Source organism: Thunnus maccoyii, chromosome 4 (assembly GCF_910596095.1).
Source record: "Thunnus maccoyii chromosome 4, fThuMac1.1, whole genome shotgun sequence".
Taxonomy (NCBI): domain Eukaryota; kingdom Metazoa; phylum Chordata; class Actinopteri; order Scombriformes; family Scombridae; genus Thunnus; species Thunnus maccoyii.
The window spans coordinates 1,927,842-1,949,726 of NC_056536.1; the positions used below are offsets into that span (position 1 = coordinate 1,927,842).

Genomic DNA, 21,885 nt, shown 5'->3' on the forward strand with positions numbered 1-21,885 from the left:
TGCTATGGTGGAAAAGCAGTTCATATAAAAAGTGAATCGCAGCAAACTATTTATATTTACATAATTTCCATGTTGTGGCTTTATAAAAAGCAATAAAGCAGCATATGGTCATTTTTGGAATTTTGAAGAGTCAGTCATTGGCAGGATCTGTTCCTACTGACTTGGTCATTATATGAAAGAAGAGGGGGGCAGGCGCCTACTTTCAACACGGACTTGTTGACTATTGTAGGGTGTGGACAGGATATGGAAGCTCCTATTGGGTCAAGTGAGGTGTCAATCAAAAGGTCAGAGTGCAGCTGCCATTTTGATACCGGTCACTTACAAACATGAATGTGAACCATCAACACAAAAAGATCAGATCTGACTAAAACAATCAGAACTAAGCATCAAGGGCCTGTAAGGTGATCATAGCCTTAAAGTGTTTCAGCTTACCCTCTTATTCTAGTCAGACTCAACCCTGGACCAGCTGAGTTGGGGTCTTACGTTTGGTTGTTGACCAGCTATTCTGGTCCAAATCAATTTTAAACAGTGCCTCTTCTCATTATGATCCAACTTAACATCCAAACCTGTATCAAAAGCTAATTTTCCCCATCTTGTGTGTTTTTCTTATTGTATAAGTATTTAAAATGTTTAGTTTCTTGCCTCTATGCAAGTTAGGAAATTAAATCCACAAATGTACTAGTCCCATTAACAGTAGCTGTTGCATCCACTCGGTATCTGTATTCTTTTGGGCAAAATGAATTGTAAGAGGTTCAGTTGAGCCCCACTAGGTTGAGCCTCTTGGAAGGATGACATGGAAATTCAGAATGGAAATATGTTTGCCTGGTAGCATTCAATGAGCCCTGCCTGTCATAAAATATGGCATGAATAGTTTTCCATACATGTAAACCATGAATACATTGAACTACAGGAGGGGAGAATAACAGATTTGAAATGCTGTTCCCTCATGACTGCAAGAAGGGAGAAGATACTCACTCTTGGCCTTTTCATTCTTGCGCGAGGGCCTCCAGCGGATGCAAGACTTGTGTTCGTCCAGATAGAAGAACCGCACCAGTCCCTTGGAGCCACCGCGGAGCTTCACCATCTGGGTCCCCATCTGCATGGAGCTCATGCATTTCTCCACTGGAGGCAAGAATACAAGCCAGACAGAAGAAAAAAAAAGGTTGGAAAGTTGTCAAAAGGGAAACCACTGGAGTGTGCTATCCAGTTTCAAAAAAAATAACAGTGTGTGACAGACAGAAATGTGCATACACATCATGTTTTCATTCAACAGATTTTAAGTGTGTGTGTGTAGTTCCACAAAATTTCATCTGAGCTCTCATGAAAAATACAGTTATTTACACTCACAAGAACACACACCAATGCAAAGCAAACGCATTGGATATGCCTGTCACTGCCAACAGGGATTTGCTTGTCTTGTGGGAGGAAGAGAAAGGGAGGGAAGACAGACGACAGTGAGAGGCAATTTCTCTACCAAAATCCCTTTAACAAGATCTCTACTTCACACTGTAGAGGATGACAGAAAAACAACAGGAAAAATCAATAAAACCAGGAGCTCTTTTTTAGATGTGAGGATCCATATTGTGGCCAAAGCTTAACAGAAACCCTGCCACATCTTCTAGGAATGAAACCACACCCAGTGACTTTAATGAGATGAGCAAAAAACCCTGAACAGTGACACTGAAACTACAGCAAAGTCTCTGTGTGCCCTTGCCATTATTTTGGGGAGAATTTGACAGTTCCTCCACACAGTGTGGTAATCAGTCCTGGACTGGCTGGTGTGGGCAGCCATGTGCCCCTGGGCTGTGGTTGTAGCCATATTATCAAAGTGTCTGTCACATCCTATCAAACTATTTCCCCACGACATGCAGGAAATGAGGCCGCCTCAGCACGCAGATTTCTGACACACGACTTCTGTCTGCTGTGTGAGTAAGGCTGCGTTTAGGGGATTTGGGAAAGTGATAGATATACTACAAGTTTCCTTTTCTACTTTGAGAGCGCACACACAGAGAGGTGTAGACTCTTTCATCTTAATGCATCAATGAGTAAAAAAGTTGAATTAAAGCAAACAAATTCTTCCAGCCTCATTATTCAGACCAATTTTTAAAACACTGTATTCAAGTTAGGGGTGTGCGGCATGATGATATTAGATTGTGAACAATTAAAATGTCTCCATGATCTGCCTTTACAGAGAGATCATTAGTATCATGCCACAGTTCACGTTGTATCAGTTCAGCTCCATGATGGAGTGCAGTCTGCTAGCAGGAGGCTAAAGGGTAACAGCACTGACATGGTGAGCTCACCAGTTAGCTCACAGATTTGATTCTTCATAGTGTGTTTGTGAAATCTATAGCAGTTTTAATGTCCTGCTAGGAAGCTCACCTACTGCACATCATGTTAAACTGACAACTGGGCTAAACACCATGGTTTAGCGGTTAGCTTGCCTGCTAACTGGTAGCACTTCTGTCATGCCGCAAGCATGATGTCAGCTCTGGTGCACTGTGTTGGTGCCTTTTTTTTGACGGTGCACATCCTGCTAGATATCAGAAGCATTTTTTCAGCTATGACATTAGTTTGGTTTCCTACTGCAATATCCATTTTAAACAAGGCCAGATAGACTGTCACTACTTTTTAATGCAACTTTGCACACTCGCTCTTATTTATTTATGGAATTGTTTGTGTTTTAATGTAATTTTATATCTTTCATTTTGAGCTCCTCACCTAAGACACATTTCTATCATGTGATAGACAATAAAGCTTTTGTAATCTTGAATCTTGAGTAATGTTCAGTAACTTGCAAAATAGTTTTAAAAATCAACATGAAAAAGAATTGTGATAAGATCATGGATCGTGATCCTGCCTGAAAAAATCGTGATATGATATTTTTGCCATATCGCCAACCTCTTATTCAAGTCACTTCCATTACTGGAAATTTATGAATAACCCTTAACTCACCTCTACATTTAAACTTAACACATCCATCTTTGAACAAAATTTCCAATTGGTTGTGGCAGTACCTGTACTCTAATGGCTTACATAGTATTCAGCATAATATACATTACATATAGGATTCATTACAATGTTGGAATGCAAGGCTGCTTTATGAGATGAATTATGAATTATGTTTACAACAGGGTGTGCTTTTTGAAAATAACTACAATGACCAAAAAGAGTCTAGAAAGAGTCCACACAAGTCTAATCTATCAATACACATTTCAAATGTTCATATTCACATAACTTGCATTAGCTTCCCGCAGCCTCATTTGGCAGTTTGTTTATAAAATGCATTTAAAACCTCTGGAGGGGCTGAGTAGTTGCTGAGTATGTATGTCTACAATTACAAAATCCTTGTCTTTACAAAAATTACAGAGACCCTCTCATGTTTTACCAAGCCTATTAATGGCCAAAAGGCCCGCTGTGTGCTGGAAGCTACACACACGATGTAATCAGTCTTCTGTTTGTGTATATTGTTAGCCTTACACTGCACTGGCAGTGGTGCTGTGGAGTTCTGCACTTTGCTGATATAGTCCTGAGCAGGAACTCAATAGCAGAGGTTAGGGGAACAGGACTGAACTACATTAACAATGCCCTGGGGGTGGGATATCTACAGTGAGACCACAGCCCGGCCAAATCAATGCTCAATTAGAGCAATCCATCACTGCTCATTTGCGTTACTTACTTACACAGCAGATATTTTGGATGCATACTACATTCAGTTTAAAATGGGACAAAACATGGTCCTGCTTAAAAATGATAACAGATACCATAGTTGGTCTTTTCTGTGATGTTTTGCTGCAAATTAGCTTAATCACATATAATCAAATATGTTTCAAAAAGGCATTAATTTGGTCAACAGAGGCAGCACTTTATTCCTGAAATCTCATGTTTCCTGGTTAATACAAACTCAACATTCCCATCAGTACAACAACAGAGTCATGTCATACTCATTTTTAACTGGAATACAGTTTTAATTCACTTATTATTCCTATTCTCTTCCACGTTGCCATCTTTTTCTGATTGATGCTAAGCTACTGATGATGCACCTCACAACTGTGTGCAACTGCTAACCGTTAACAGTGATCAAAGAAAAAAGGGCTTTTAATAATTGCCAGTGAAAACAGCATTTGTGTTAAGCGGACATGAGAGCAGCACAATGGTGAGAATGACATGATGTTGTAATTTTTCCAAATTAAATGTGAAAAAGGCTGTTATTCTCATGATCATGAGTTGTTGTACTGATGGAGTTAGTGATCACTACAAAACAACAGCCACGGCTGCTCTGAGCTTCCATACTTCATCAATCATACCATGGTTACATGTAACCTCATGCAGTGAATAAGATGCCAATGCAAAGTGGCTGAATCAGTGAACACTAAAGTCTGGTAGAGCAGAACTGACGTGACCTTTGACTCTCCTGTTACTTTGCCCACCAAACACAGAAAGGACAATCATCCTTGTTGGGAGAATCAATACTGCAGCCACCACAGCCCACAGGCTAACTCTTCATCACAGGGTGCCTATTGATCCCATGTGCAGGCTGGATCACTCTCACACATATACAAATATCCTGACCTGGACCCACAACAGAGAACACACGATACTTCCAACTTACCAGTCTGGCATTAAAGAGCCACATGTTATAGTCACTGTACAATCAAATTACGCAAAAACCTCCTGAAGAGAAAAACTTTTTGCAACTGTGAACACTGAATCTCTCTCTCTCTCTCTCTCTGCCTCTTTTGCTCATCAATTTATACATTTCATATCTGCTGCATGCACTGGGTTTATTCAAAAAAGAGAAAATGAAGAGAAAAATAGTGAAAAATATTACCTTACAATTTTTAACTATATTGTATATATTGCAGATGCATAGAAATTCCACTGCAGTATGGATGTAATGTGGAAATTCTGCCATGACGATGAATTATAAAAATCATTTTTAAAAATAGTATTATGGAACATCTTGTTGTCCTTTTTTATAACAGATAATTACAGTATTTAAATTAAAAGCCATTGACATCATCAGTGTTAAAACTATGACCATTTTTTCCACTGCAAAAACAAGCCAAACACTAAATAAGATGAAAACAATGGCAAAATGTACATATTACAAATACAACTGATAAATGATAATGTGAAAGATGGAAGAACGGACTTGGCATTTGACATTTGGCATTTTAGATTTTATCTTTTCCATTTCCCATTGACTCATTGATTTTCCAAGACCAAAAGCCAAATGTCAAATGGAATATGGAAAAGATGAAATTTAAAATGTCAAATGGTAAAGTGCAAATGCAAAAAAAAAAAAAATTATATATATATATATATATATATATATATATATATATATATATATATATATATATATATATATATATATATATATATATATATATATATATATATATATATATATATTTCATTTCTATTTAAAGCTTTTCCATAATGCACAATGATGTTTGGTAGGTGTAATGGTTACTATGTTCAACATGCTGGTGCACATTCAATTATTAGCACTAAATACAAAATACAGCTGAGGCTGATGGGAATGACCAGAATATATAATAATCCAAAGTACTGGACCAAATGAAATTTTGACCTGATGATGGGACTAGTTGCAGTCAGGAGATCAAAATTGTTACAATTCAGCTTCATGGGAACATGAATGTGTGAACCAAATTTCACAGCAATCCATCTAATAGTTGTAGAGATATGTCAAAGAATTAAACAGTTAACCTCATGGTTGTGCTAGACATTAGTACAAGTCAAATACATTAGAATACATCATCTAGGAACGTACCGTATGTCTATACCAAACAAAAGTTGTTCTGTCAAGTAAATGTTGAGATATATCACAGCATAAGTGAAAACTCTGACCTGCTGGTGGTGCTAGAGGAAAAGTCAGAGGATCACCAAAAGGATTTCATGGCAATCCATCCAATAGTTGTCAAGATAACTCTGAACAACAAATGTCAAAGGTCAGCGGTTGATCAAAGTCAGTAAGATTCATCCTCCTGGGACCGTGAATGTTAGTACAAAGATTCATAGCAATCCTTACCATAATTATCAAGATATTTCAGTGCAGATTGACCATTGACTGTATATAAATATAGATGTCATGACAGCTCCCCAGAAGTGAAGCCAAAACATCTGGATAACCCCCTGGTTACTGGCTGCAGTGAAGATCATAAGTCCCGCCCCCACCAAGTGGATGGGACCTGAGCCAAACTAAAGAATCAAAGTACACGTCAAAAAGTTTTTTCCCAAAGATGGTTTCTGTCATTTTAGGTAGTTCTTATCATGCATGTCCAAGCACTCATTTTTCTGATAAGTTTGTTTTTAATTAGTCATTTGACAATATAAAGAGGGGGTCTGACGTCATGATTGACAGCTGTGACAGCCGTTCTCAAACCTCCGTCAGGCAGCGGAATGGCTGAAGGGGCGTGTTCTGTGGGCCGTCATCCCATCACCTGACTCTACTGCACAGACTCTGTCTCCGAATGACATCACACAAGCAAGATGGCAGCTCCCGGAAAGAAGATATTTTGGCGTCACTTTTGCATAGCGGTAGGAAGTGGAGACACGTCGTCCATATTTATATATAGTCAATGAGATCGACCGACAGTGCTAACCCAATGCATGACTATAAACATGTTTAAATTGTTCAATATAAAAAAAGCATAATTTTCTATTGGTACCGAAATTCAGAAACTGAATCCCAATGGAATCAACATTTTCAAATGATAACCAGCCTTACATGTTACCACAACTGATTAAAGAAACATCATCGAGAGCTGTACATTGACTGTGTTTTATAACCATTCTGGAAATTTGTACATGAGCCATTACACCCAATACCAGAAGAAACCAATTATAAATGTTATTAGTGACTGGTTTTCAATGTACTGTGTAGAAGGATGAAGAAAGATAGTATCCATAACCAATTGACCCTTAATGATTTGAGCATTTGGACTATTTCACGCTACATAAATGCAACATGACTGTGGAGTAGCTTTTTACTGATCTCAAGGGAAGTGTTCCCTCTGTACTGTAGCTGCTGGATGATTGCAGCTCCTGATAGCCAGTGGTTGTAACAGACCCCAGGATCTGCACTCCTTCAGCCAGAGAAGAGGGGAAGTTATCCATGAAATGAGCTGCTGTCAAAGTTTGGTTGGAATGAGAGCATGCAGGCTGTGCAGACTCTTGGGTCAGGATGGCACATTGCTGAAAAGTACCTCCTGACACCGATCTATCATCATCATCCTCCTCCTCCTGTCAAGATTAGCTGCACACTCTCCTAAACGCTATCACAGCACAGTCTCCTGGCCAACATTTATATCTGGTGCTCATCCAGAGCCCCAGTGTCAACCCACCTCTTTGTGTGTTCCCTTTATTGGCATTTTAAAGGGAAACTAATGGGATTCTCCAGACTAAGTGGAGATAAACTGAGGAGGAAACATCAGGGCAGTTATGAGTCCCTTTTAGCTGCTGTCATGTCGCACATTTGATTTCACCAGTGCAGCGAGAGGCTAAATCTAATAAAAGTGCAACCAAGAGGCTCGTGGAACACACTCTGGTTTAGCGGTTGCCTTGAACACTATAACTCATGGATGGCAGGAGGCAGGGAGGGAGGCCACGTTCTGCTCACATTTCCCTGCCAGCCGGCTAAAAGGAGACTGTGTTTGCTCATGCAATGTAGCTGGCTGTATGTGGGAAACCCCTTGAGTAGTCAACTAAATCTTTGAAATATCTTCCCACTGCACTTTATAAGGAGTGCTCACATGGTAGCAAGATTTGGTATGGTATAGTATAAAATGCATGCATGTGTTCACTCCAGATATACAGAACGTAAAGCATGTAGCAGTATGTGGTGGATGAAATGCATTTGACCCATTTCTATCCATTGCAAAGGTTAATGATAGCCTATGGAAGGCTGATTAAGCCTGGATAATCAAAGGCCGGTGTAATAAATTAACCAACACCCCAGTAGGTTTGGGAATTGTTCACAGTTGCTGCTGAGGCTCCAGGAGGTGATGCACTCTCACTGTATTGCCTGTAGAGCCATTAAAATTACAGGAAACTTGATTTAGAACCCTGTGTCCTCTGGATCTGAGTTTTTCTTATTCATGTCCAAATGGCAGGATGGTACCAAAGGATATTACAGGCATTTATTGGCTGCAGATAGAATCAACGTACACAATGTAAACAATAAAGCTACGTGGCCTAAGTTGCTATGTCAACACTCAAACATGAACACCGATGTCTCTGCCATGTGTACATGTAACCAGGTTTCTCGTCATCTTTTTACAAGTAAGCATGTGCACAATAACAGACTGCAGACAAAGCACGACGTCAAGTGGCTGGATGAAAGGAGAGATCAACACACAGAGTGAAGCGTCCTCGTGTCTAAAATAATAGCATCCAAAGTCTGACTGAAACTAAAACAAAGTAGCCTGTAGATGTCTTCAGACTAGGGCTGTAGTCTCCTGGTCAACTGGTCCACCAGTTGGTCGATATGCTCTCATCCGACCAAATTTTCAGTTGTCCAATAATCGCTGTATTACTTTCATAAGCTGAAAAGTGCTGCATCCAATCATCCATTAATGAGCTTCACAAAATTTTAATCAAAGTCAACCATGTCACCCTCTGCACTGTTTACTCGCTCAGTTTTATGGTGAAAAATCAGCTAAATGTACATATTTCATGTGTAACAGACCTTGTAGAGGTGTTTAATGTTTGCATCTTTTTCTTAATGACTGCTTTAAAACACAACATCTGAACCACAAGGTAAAGATGAAAACATCTCAACAGCTGGCTGATGGCAGGACCAGCACCACTATTAACACATGTTTATATACAAACTCCTTGATACTAGCTTTGGGATGATAATGGGGAAGGGAAAAAAAAGGTAAATACGAGGGGAAAAGCAACTATAAAGAAGATACCTTTGAAAAGAGAAAAGAAAATGAGGGAAGGCAGCAAGGAAGGGAGGGTGAAAGGGAGCAAAGAAAAGAGGAAACAAGAGTGAAAGCTGACGAGGAGGAACAGGTGAGGAACAACACGGTTTGATGAAAAATGTAGAAAGCCGCTTATGAAGCCACAACAGCAGCATACACATGTACAACATTTTATAGAGACTGAGAGAGACAAAAGTGGAGCACAAAACACACATCTTTACTAGTGGGGGTCTGGGCCGGTTGCCATGGTTACAACATCAGATTTAAGCTGTGTGTGAATGTGGAGAAGACGCCCATTGTGGGGGGAATGCTGAATGCTTGCTGGATGCTAAAACTGATGAAAACAAGCTGACATCATATCTGCAAGCTTGATTAATGAGAGAACAAGAGTGACAACAGCTGGAATAAAAGCTCCTCTATTTCCTCCAACTGTAAACATCGTATGGCAGCACGGAGAACAGTCAACAGCGCTGTTAACATGTCACATGAAAGCACAAATGTTTAAGACTGCAAGTGATTCATATTTTGTGCTGACACTTATCTACTTGAATAACCTGTAAACTCACAAATGTAACAGACACAGAACTGTCACAGGATCCTCATCTGTTATTAATGATGCTGTTGCACTGATGTATATGTTGACTGTCCAAGGCTTTTGATTCTGTTCATCACAACTTATTACGGCTGGAAGTCTGGCAAGGGGAGGGTTCAGGGAGCTGGCCAATCAGAATGGGAGGTGGGCCTTAAAGAGACAGAAGCTAAAACAGCCTGTTTCAGAAAGAGGCTGAACTGAGGGGCTGCTTAAAGGGCTGGTATAAGATAAATAACTGTAAATCATGCAAATATATTCCAACAGACCCCCAGAATAAAAATATAAACCTGGAAATGTGCAGAATATATGTCCTTTGATGAAAAGCATCATTAGTTGCCTTTTACATCTTAAACTAAATTATTACTGATTTTTACCAAATAAAATGACCCTAATATGCACAAAAGAAACCAAATGTACAACAATAAATCATGACCACTCTGCAACAAAGAGTGGATAACAATAAAATGTTTCTTTGTACAAATATCTCAGGATGTGGCTGGATGATCAATTTACTTTCCATTCTCATGTTGATAATCTTGTATAGAAAAAAAGAGACTTAAAACCTTAAAATCATTTTGTTTTAGAAATACTTTCACTTTGCAGCAAGAAAATCTTCTTCAGTCTACTTTTTAAACTTTGTTTTACACCACGCTGCTATGTTCTGATGTACTAGATCATCTAGATGGTTAATCCTCAGTCTCCCCAGAGTCTGAACTTGGCGAATCTGCATTTGCACACTTCTCACTCTGAGCTAACAATCACTTACAAGATCCATTTCATTTGGACTTTTAAACAGCACATTCAACAATGCTTCATGAGGAGCATAGCTGGTTTAAACCAGACCAGTTACATTCAGCACCAGCACACCGAAGGCCTCTCCATCTCCTGACCAGCTTCCTGGGAGTAGTCATGTAATAGAATGACCTACATCCATACTCCAGTATTTAACTGGCATTAACAGTCCTGCTGGAGACCACAGCTGAGCTGCTGTTAATGGGGTTAAAGTAGGAGGCAGAGCCTAACCCTAACCCAAACAGAGCGAGCGGAGGCTGAGTCCAGGTAAGATGAGTGGGCGTCACCTCAGTGACGTGGCGGGGTGACTGCTGTCCTGCTGCCAGAGTCACAGTATGGACCAAGCAGGCGGAGTTAGTTACTGTCTGCTGTCAGGCCACCAGGTTAAACCCAGAGGGATTGTCTTGAGGCCATATGTTGCAGCCACACACACACACACACACACACACACACACACACACACACACACACACACACACACACACACACACACACACACACACACACACACACTCACACACACACACACAGGTGATTCCATGGTGCAGATGGTCAATTTGCTGACGTTGAAGCAGCACAGTTAAAGACTGTGAGGGCGGTGGTGTAAAGGTTAAACCTGAGATGCCCATGAGCAAAACAATCAACTCAGTCTGCTTGTTCGCATGAACGAAGCTTTTTAAAAAGTGTTGAAGTGTTGCAAAGCATGTAACAAGTATTTACCCTGAACACCAGAGTAGTCTGCTATCTGTTGGACATCAACACTTCTAATGCTGAAAATATATGAAGTTTGACAAATTCAAGTCATTTTATAGCCAAAACACTGAACGACTGCTGCTTTTAGCTTCTAATATGTGAAGATTTGCTGCTTTTCTCATATCTTCCGCTTTTTGTCAAAATAACAAATATGAAGCTGTTGTCTGATACTTATACTAAATAACAAATCATTTCATCATAAAAATAATCAAAAGATTATTGTATGACAATAAGTTAGTTGCTGCCCAAAAGACAGTGTTTCATCTTTCATTCTTTATATGTATTATTATTATTATTATTATTATTATATAGTCAATACAAACACAAACAAAATGTGTGTTTATTCCAAGTTGTTACAGCTCTGATTCATGAAGCACCAAGAAAGAAGAACAGAGTGCAACACAAACACATCACACACACTATGAATACACTGCTAGCTAGCTACAGCTGAAGTCCATACAATTAGTACACTGGCTGTTTGTGGGTAATAAACAGTCACCAATCAAAATATCAGTTTATGGTTATGGTCTCATGGTTGTCTAAAGTAAAGTCACATGAAACTAAGCCAGTAGTTAAACCATTATGTTTATCTTTTGTTTACCAGAGTTGTGTTGCATCTTCCAAAAGTTTGCTTTCATTGACGTTACGAGACTCTACGATTTAGTGAATGATGTGAGTCATCAGCACAGGCTGAGGTTGCCATAACAACAAAAGCCATCAGATAAAGCTGAAAGTAACAGTCTTCTTTTTGCTCATGTAAAAATGCTGCTCAATCACTGCTGTTCAGTAAAACAAACTGTCAAACTTACAACAACCTAAAAAATGAAATATCATCATTGCTGCTACAGCTTGAAGACTTTTCTGACCAGCTGCATGAAAAGAAACTAATCAGAACACACAGAAGTGTACAAATGATGCACTTTAGCATCTGAATTTGTATCTACACACAAGGCTGATATCTGTAACATCCGACCAGTCTACTAAGCTTACCCATGTAGCCGAGCCTCCACTTGGAGAAGGCCACAATGCTGCTGCCTATCCAGAAGAACTCCTCCACCACGCGGGACAGAGACGCCTGCTGCTGGCTCTTACACTCAGCCTCCTGTTTGTCCTTCTCCCCCTCTGAGGAGAAAGCCCCTTTAGCTGGGGGTCCGGGCATGTCTCCGGTGGCAACCACGGCAGTCGAACGCATCAGGGCTGAAGACACAGGCCCAATGGGGAAAAAGCTGTTCTTCTTGGATGTGCTCATTTAAAATAACTGAGATTACGACTTGTTGCCTAAATGTCAAGGAGGTATTCCTGAGGAAATTTCATTTAAGAATAAAACTCAGGTTTGAGTAAATTAGGTTAAAAAAAACCCTACCTAATCCAAGTACTTTTGAGTAAATGTTCCTTTATATCCTCACATATCGACTCATGCTGGTGTTTTCCTTCCCAGGTTCAAAGCAGAATCCGAAGAAAAAAGCCCACAGAAAGAATTTCCTCTCATTCAACAGTTGGTCAATAATCTTGTAATGTTCCTGCCACAGCAAATGTTCTTATTGCTCTGGCGTCTCTTCAATATTCCTCCGTCTCAAAGACAAAAAAGATGTATGTATGCAGCAGTATGTTTTCAAAGCTACAATTTGTCTTCATGCTGTGCTATGATTTCTTTATTTCTTCCCCTGGCTAGCATCCATCAGCGGCGCCAAAAAACTGCTGGCTTCTTATGAAAGAGAGAGAGCACGGCTGCAGCGATGGGAAGCAGAGAAAGACATGGAAGCGCAACGCACAAACTGTAACTGTGCAACATGTGTTGGGCAAGCAGAAATCCTAAATCCCTGGGAAGCAGTAATCCTGGTCTAGGAGATTTGCTCAACGTGTGGAGTGAAACGGAATGACCCAAAGAAAAAGACATAAATGACCCCTAATGAATACGTAGCTTCTTTTACACTCAAGGACCAATTACAGGCTGTTTGATGTCAGAAAGTGTTTTTCCTCTGAGGGACAGACAGCTGCTATACACACACACCTGTGTGCAGACGTCACACAGCTCAGCAACACAAGAAACAATTACTCTACTCTACTTCTCTGGCTTTATTTTCCAGCATTTTGGAAGAACTTGCCACTAAAAGGCAGAAAATGTTTTCCTGTTGTCACTGCGGCTTGCCTGAGATCCACAAAGATCGTCTGCTTGCAGAAACGTGTATGTAAATCATTCAATCATACATAGCTGAGCAAATACAGCAGCACTCATTTGAATGTCATTAGCACTGTACTCCAAATATCATAAATGTTCATAACTTTCATCAGATGTGTTCTGGCAGCTGAAACGTCACAACACAACCTCTAGAAAAAGTTAAACTCTTGACTGAAGCAAGTCAAGTTTGAGGATGACAGCGGGATGCAGCAGTCTGAGCACGGTGAGCTGTGTGTCAAACAGAGTCAGACCTCTAACACTGGATCCCTGAGCACGCAAACTGTTTGACAAACAGGTGCCAGATATAGAGTCAACAACACTGTGCAGGAGAGGCTGTAAAATAATACACAAATAATTAATCAATCAAAACAACTCACTAAAATTACAGCCCTGGAATATAAACTTGCTCAGAATGACACTAAGTTTATTTGATTTGTCACCATGTAGCATCATCACATGCATTTCTCAACAGCCTACAAGTTCAGTGAATGAAATCTGTGACTGTAGGCGACACATTACAGTAGCTCAGATTTTTTTATGAAAGGCTCATGTCCTTTCAGGTTTTTATAATATTTTATAATATTTATTTTATTATATAAAATACAACATTTCAACACAGACAAGAGCAAATCCAAGTTGTGTGGATGACATCACAGCAGGAAGTTGATCATATTGTGTGCTTGGTCTGATCTGCAGAGCAAACTGACGATCCTCAACAGACACAATGATGTTGTTTTTATATCTTATGTCACACATGTTTGTTACCAACTGGTTTCATGAACTACAGGTCAGTATTAGCATGTTGTACCTGATTTAAAAACAACCAAATGATCAGCTCTGTTCACACAACACAACCAAGTTTAATGTGAGTTTAACAGAAGAATATTTATCACCCATTTCTTTCACTATGACATAAACACAAAGTAATATGAGGCTTTCTGAAAGCTCAGCCCTTAATGTCTCCATTTCTAAGGATTCGATGTCTCAAAAATCTGCATACAAAGCAGCAAGAAGCAGAAAGAAGCTGATTTATGCTGTAATGGGCAGTAAGTGCAACATATCCTCAGCAGGACGACTTGCAAGTATGAGGAGGATTAAGATCAACTAATTCACATGTGATAGCCATGATATCACCAAATAAGCGCTCAAAAGCCTTTACAGTGTGTAGAGAGCCAGAAAGAGAGAGACGAGGTCTCTGATAAGCTCCAAGTTAAAAGCAAGGCAACAGTAGAAGTCAGAGCAGGGTACACATGTCCGATCACAATCTGAGGAATTTCTGCTCTACAGGAACCGTTATCATCTGGGAAATGAAAGTCTCACCAAGAGGTGAGCCACTTCCATGCCAGATGGAGTGAAAGACCAATTCTGCACTAACACTGGGCTTTTATGAGGGTCTCAGGGCTGGTGTAACACTAACAGTGTCAAACAGAGAACTGCTGAAAGCCAACACTAAATAATTCAAATTCAACCATTTTAATGTAATAAAACTATATTCAGTGCCTCTTCAACTTGTGGGAGGAGAAGCCTTTGATGTGAAAGTAAAGTCCTCCGCTGATGCAGGAATATAACATTCAAACATTAGTGTAAACTAGTCAACACAGGTCATTAGAATCAATTCAGTTCCATATTACTACTGAACGATAAATATGTTCTATCAAAATGCATCATAAACATCATATCAGGCAGACGACACCGACTGAAACGTGTGTGACCGCCCCTATCGACATCAATTAATCACCTTCATTTTTCATTCATGTGAGTATGATCTAAATTAAATTAAAACTAAATTAAAATGTAAAAAACTCATTTTCATATTCAAATGATTTTTTATCGAGCCACCGAAGACCCAAAAGATGCGTTTTTTTTTTGTTGTTTGATACATTTTCATCAATTACAATGAAAACTCAACTGATGAATAATTTGCAGTGTATTTGAATTACAGCCTGATTTGAGCTAGTTTCAGATTAGAGCTGCAACAGTTATTAATCAATTAGTTGCCAACTATTGAATTAATCGCCAACTATTTTAATTATTGATTCATTGTTTCAAGTCATTTTTTAAGGAAAAAAAAAGTCCAAATTCTCTGCTTCCAGCTTGTGAATATTTTCTGGTGTCTTTAGTCCTCTATGACAATAAACAGGACAAAAGAAGATAATGAAGAGTTCATCTTGGGTTTTGGGAAACAGTGATCGACATTTTTCACCATTTTCTGACATTTTATAGACCAAACAACTAATCAATTAATCAAGAAAATAATCAATAGATTAATTGATAATAAAATAATCGTTAGTTGCAGCCCTATTTCAGATGAAAGCCATTATTTCCATAATGGCAGGATACTCCCAGATGTTTGGCTCTGGTGAAATTTCACATTCAATTTTAATACCTTTACAGCTGTGTTTATCAATGGAGACATTTATTTAAATTTTGCCAGTAATTATGCATTTTCAAATATGATATAATTATAGTTTTAATTGTATCGTCCATAATTCACAAACAAATTAAAAGTGAAATTTTAATTTCACTGAAGGATTTAATTTTAATATCGAGCACCTTCTGACTTCCATACACCACCAACTGCCCTTCATGTGCAAGAAGATAACAATAGTGCTATTCAGTCTACAAACTAGTCCCACCATTTATTAATTTCACCCTGCAACATCAGTAATGCTGAAAGTTGCCTTTATCCTGAACTTCTCAGATCACCACAGTCACACTAATGTGATCAGCTCACTGCTGAGGTTTACAGTGTGACGTGTGGCTTTACGTTCCTACTGTGTTATCTATAATGAAACAGAGTGTCTGAACTTAAATATTGGTGATCCAGTCTGTGTCAGACACCCTGCTCTGATGCCATGCAGCCATCAGCTGCAGTCAAAACTAACGTGTTGGGATGCTCTCTTCAATTCAGAATATCTCGAAATATTTATCAGACTTAATAGCTGGTAAACATTAACTGCAAATCTTCTATAACAGGTAGAGCGCAGGGACAGTCGGGTGATGAGTGAGCCAAGAATAAAGATATATATTTTTTCTCTTTTAAATAAATGTATGTAAAATAAATGTTACTTGGTGAAAATTCACAGTGCCGAATTTACGGGAAGGTCCGCTCAACACCCAATCTGACTTACATTGCGTAACAGCGTCGTTTTATCTCAGCCAATAAACAGGGAAACATTAAACTGACAGAATTTTTAAAGCAGTTTGGAGAACAAAACATATCGTATTGGATCATCTGCAGAAACTGACAATCATCATTCACAGTCAGGAGAGGCAGCTTTTGGGGAGATAAAGCAACAAAAGAAAAAGTAATAAATAAATAAATAGATAATAATCATAAATAAAAAAGTGAACTCACCGTGGCCTCGGGGTTTGGCTTTTCTAACATTGTTGCCAGGTAGACATTTTGAAATGCTTTCAAACAGTAAGTTGGGCTTCCTGTGTCGTTTTCGGACCTTGGACCATGTCGCATAAATATGAATTTTCGATGACTTATCATTGAGATACCAAAGATGAGCTGAGTCATGGAAGTTAGCAATCTGTGGCATAACAACTGAACTCTCTGGAGTCTCATTAAAAACACTGAAATCCAGGCGGAGTTCCGATTCACTTCAACTACTACAAAAGTATCAAATGTGTCAATATTATTAAAGTGGAGTCACAAGTTTGATCATTATATGCAGCCAGCGTAAACAAGTGAGACCGTGAGGGGATTTTTTTGCAGGATGCCATTATTCACACGCACGTGCACACCACCACCACACCTGTGTTGCATTCGGGTACATAAGGAACATAGGAAATGTGAAACCTACCACAAATTAGCCGTTTTCAAATGGATACAGAATACTGCTATTTTGAGTTTGGAGATATAGACCGATATAAACATTAACTCATAGAAAGTCAAACCCCCGCAGTTCCACAAGCTTTCTATGCTTAGAGTAACAGTGTGATTTATCATAAGGTGCTTATTTCAGCTTTTTTAAAATGAAAAACAAAAACTTAATACTGCCGTTGTCTCTCGTCATTTCAACAAAAATAAATAACCACTACTTTGTTTCAAATCATCAACTACAACTCCCATGAGACACAGTGCTTTTGTGTCTAGACTCAGGATATATTGTTGCATCTGAACTTCACCAAAAATGTTCATGTAACATTCATGTCCCTGGGCCATGGCCAGGATTTTAAACTTACTGACCCTAAAATGTTTTGCTTATTTATTTATTTTCATATTTTATTTATTCGGTTAACAGTTTTATTTCCCAGTAAGAACTAAACCTATGGTTCTCAACCTGGGAGTCAGGACCACCAGACCACCCAAAAATCTACTACAAAACATTCTGTTTATTTTTCTGACTTTTTTCTGAATTGTGCCTGTTTCTGGTGAATTACTGGATGCTTCTACACATCTTTGGGCTTGATCAGGGTCAGAACAACCAATTAAACATAGCTTCATTTTAAAAGATCACTTAACAAAAAGTCCTTATCCAAATTGCCAGGAATATTACAAATCAATTACTCTTTTTTAGGGGGTTGGCCTAAAAGAGAGCAAATTCCAAAACATGGAGTCTAAGACTACTGGAATCAGCCTGCAAAATACTTATCCTGTAATATGTTTTTTTAGTTGTAAAATGTAATCCCCCCAATGTCACCAAACTCCAGAAAAGTGACAAGGACGTGTCTTCAGTGTCCTTGATTGTAGCTACAGGTCTGTCATGTGCTTGTGACAACTTCAAGTAGGCATGCAGGAATTAGTTAAAACAAATGTTTCCCATTATCAAGTTGACTAATTGTGTGTCACACCAATACAGTCAGCTTAATGTAACAGTCAGCTCACATAAAGACACCAACAAGTGAACCACTGGAATCACTCTGCAACATTCTATTGACTTGATGGTTTAAAGCAAATATTTAAAAATGTACAAGTTTTAATTTCAATGCTTGTTTTGTTTTTTAATTACAGGAACACAACAACACACTGACCTACGTGACACAGATATACAGTATGTAGTTTTTCAGCTGGTGTCCTAAGGACAGGAAATCAATTCGTAACCCCACACAACCAACATGAATGTATGCTCATTAGGTATAAGTAGGCCACTGGAAAGTAGGCCAAAGCCCAGGTGGCTAATTTTACTGGGAGAAATGTCTCCTTACATCATGTTGCCTGTTTGTGATAGTAGTAACTGTCTCTGGAGTCAGACAATCAGTGAGAGGGCACACGTACATGACCATTAAAGTTGACACACAGGTGACCTTCAAGTCTGATTACTGTTGAAGAGTGGTGGGAATGCTCCCAGAGGAACCCTGAGATCTCTGTGTTTTCTATAACAAAAAAAATGAACTTGTGCTTTAGGCTTAGTGAAATTTCACTGACCTTGGTGCTGAAATGCTCTAACAAGTTGGTTTTGTAAGTGAGATTCTGCCTTATGCTAATTGGAGCATTTCAGCACCATGGCCAGCGCAACCTCCATCCCTTCTGTACAGTCCATTCAGCAACAAGAGCAGTAGTGAGGTCAGCTGTGAGGTCTGGGTTACACCTGATCAAATGTACAAAGAATCAGAATTGGTATTGGGGACATATCATACTTTTTGTGATTTTCTGTTATTAATATACTGTTATGATGTCAGATGCTAAACATGGTCATAGTGCTAAAACTTGAAGTTAACGTTTGTAGAAATGCTGACTGCAAGTCAAAATCCAGGGTTTCAACCTGCTCTAAACGCTTCGTTTGCAACGGTTTTTGCTACCTTCCCAACAAGCTGACATTGGCTCATCACACATGTTCACAAATATCCGCCATTCCATAGCCGTGGTTGCTTAGGTTGTTGCCAAGGTTTTTTCCATGTGTTGTTTGTGTTGTCCAGTCGGATTGGATTCCGGTTCAAACATGTATAGATGTATCTGAGAAGTTAACATTGAGTAGTAAACAATGATACAAAGTAGTGAAATCCTACTACTTTAGTTTTTTACATGATTTGTTGACAAGTTAGCCAATCAGAACAGAGTGGACTCCCCAGGAGGCGGGCCTTAAAGAGACAGGAGCTAAAACGGCCTGTTTCAGTCAGAGGCTGAACTGCGGGGCTGTGTAACGGGTCAGTATGAGATGAATACAGATTTTAACTGTAGATCATGCAAAGATACTCCAGTAGAGCCCCAGATTAAAATACAGACCTGGAAATATGTCTCCTAATGATGCTTCACTGTATATTACCTCTACAATGGCTCTGTCATTTGGCCTGATTTTGGCATCCTGCAGGATAAATGACTAATGAAATCCATTCCTGGTAGACTGGAAAGTTACATATCAGAACCAGCAGGGAGAAGAAATAATGAAATGTAATAATGAAAGACCCTTTACATGGGACATAGGACCCTGCTTTTGATTCCACAGTGATACAGCACAGACAGAAATCCACTTTTTCCAACAGTTACTGTGAGGGATTACTCCAGCAAGGACTGTCCTCCATATAATGTGGGTGGAACCAGGCAAGAACCTCACTTCATGCTGAGATAGATTCCAAACTCAAGGTGTAATCCTGCCCAGAGAAAGATGCACCAATAGTCTGATGAGATTTAGCTCTAAAAAATACAAATTCTCAGCCTAAAGGAGCAAAAAGAGAAAGACTGAAAAAGACACTGACTGTTTACACTGCATTCGCATGTGTGCGTGGATGTGTGTGTGTGTGAATGAGAGAGAGAGGGAGAGAGAGAAACAAAGACGGAAAAAGAAGAGAAAGAAAGAGAGAGAGAGAGAGAGAGAGAGAAAGAAAGAGTAATCAGCTGCCTCTTGGCAGCTATAAATAACTCAAGCAGGATATTAAATCAACCTCTGCATGGGCACTGGACGTGCGTATTAGGAGCAGACTAGCTCAGTCTGAGGAGTTCATAATGCCCTTGTACACGTACTCATTATTACTGCTTATTATATTCCATGGAAGGTTTTAGCGGTGTGGATCTGTTTCAAGATTGTAAGAAGATTGTTTAAAAACACTTACTGCTGTTCTGGCCATATTGTCAGAATCCTCAAAGACTCTTATAACCATCTGGATGAAAAAAATATTCTATCTGCAGCACAATAAAAAAGAACCAGGTAGCCAACGGGATGCCATTTATTTTTTGAACTGGAAACAGAGATGCAACTTGGGGAAAATGGTTAAAAATCTTTTCATTCAGTGGGCTGAATATTTTTGTCATGGGGTTAGTTGTAGTTTATAGACAGATAGAGAAAAGTCTTCTGGGAGTACCCTCAGGGCAGCAGTAAGTGTATTAGACAGCCTGCTAGCCACAGCTAACATCTGTACAGTCAGTGCTATGTGGGGCGTATGAACATGGAATGCAAAAAGACTCTAGCTTAAATATGTCAGATGAAAAATGTCTTTGTGTTTAGTCTTAACACCTTTACATTAGTTATCAGGATTCATCCTCCGGGGGGCATGAATGTCTGTAAAAATGTTTATGGCAATCTATCAAATAGTCACTGAGATATTCTAGTCTGGACAAGAACGGAAGGCCGATCAATCAACCGTCCCCAGAGTCATGCTGCTACCACGGCTGAAAACCTGAATACATGAGTAGAGAAACATTGAGAATACAAAGTCTTCCATACAGGTCACAATGGCTCACTGAATGGTTTGAAGTATGAAAGTTATGTGAATCATATGCTATGACCTTCACAGTCACAGAGTTTGGAGCAAAGTGTTACACAGAACTCTTCACCACCATCATCATAACACCTAATGAAGGAATATCTATCTTTTGGAAAAATGTTGTTCATCTCTCCAGCAGACTTCAGTACACTTTGTTTGTTTCACAGCTATGAAACCACAACATTCAAATCTAAGATACCATGTTTTCATGGCTGCCCCATTCCATTAAATGGAAATATTCTTGTGCATTATTTTATACACATTCCTCATAGCTCAGAGTGACATATGACATGTTAATGACAAACACACACACATTCACACTCCAAAATGTCCAGAATTCATACAATTTATCAGCTATTTCATACAGTTACAGTTCATAATAATAGCATAGCAGAGGATAGCAAACACAGTGTCTACAAAGAACTGTGTGTGTATGAGTGTGTGTGTGCTTGTGTGTATACACTCAACCTACATTTCCTCATCATGTATTAGGACCTCTGCAATCCTAAATGCATTACAAAAACAAGAGTAGACACTCCTGTTACCCACACTTTAACAAGAAACGAGAGAAATGCTTCACCCTGCCTCCTCCTTTAGATCTTCTCTTCCTTGCCAGATATAAATGAGGAAACAAGATATTCACTAAGCAGTGAGGATCTTCTATTTACATTTCACTTTTCTGTCTTTTTCACCATTTTTGTCAGGTTTAAACAGCTCAAACTAGAGGCTGATGTTAACAAGAGAAATCATAGAGTCTTATCTGGATATCCAAAAATCTAATAAATTGCCATTTACTAGATATAATTTACATATGGGGTGGCTCAGGCTCAGGAGGTAGAGCAGGTTGTCTACTAATCAGAAGATCGGTGGTTCGATCCCCGACTCCTCCAGTCCAGATGTCAAAGTGTCCTTGGGCGAGACACTGAACCCGAATTGGTCCTGAAGGCTGTGCCATCAGTGTG

General features: G+C 39.2%; 1 protein-coding gene across 5 annotated transcripts in view; it reads right to left on the reverse strand.

The window, feature by feature from the left end:
• plch2a (phospholipase C, eta 2a) overlaps nucleotides 1-17,026 on the reverse strand; it is a 76,073-nt gene extending 59,047 nt beyond the window's left edge. For all 5 annotated transcript variants that reach the window (XM_042409729.1, XM_042409728.1, XM_042409731.1 and 2 more), the window contains exons 1-2: nucleotides 16,632-17,026; nucleotides 976-1,122 (exon numbers count right to left, since the gene is read on the reverse strand). In XM_042409729.1, coding sequence (XP_042265663.1) covers nucleotides 976-1,122; nucleotides 16,632-16,821 — 337 coding nt within the window. In that variant the 5' untranslated portion in view covers nucleotides 16,822-17,026. The remainder of the gene's footprint in view (nucleotides 1-975; nucleotides 1,123-16,631) is intronic.
• Nucleotides 17,027-21,885: the final 4,859 nt, after the last annotated feature.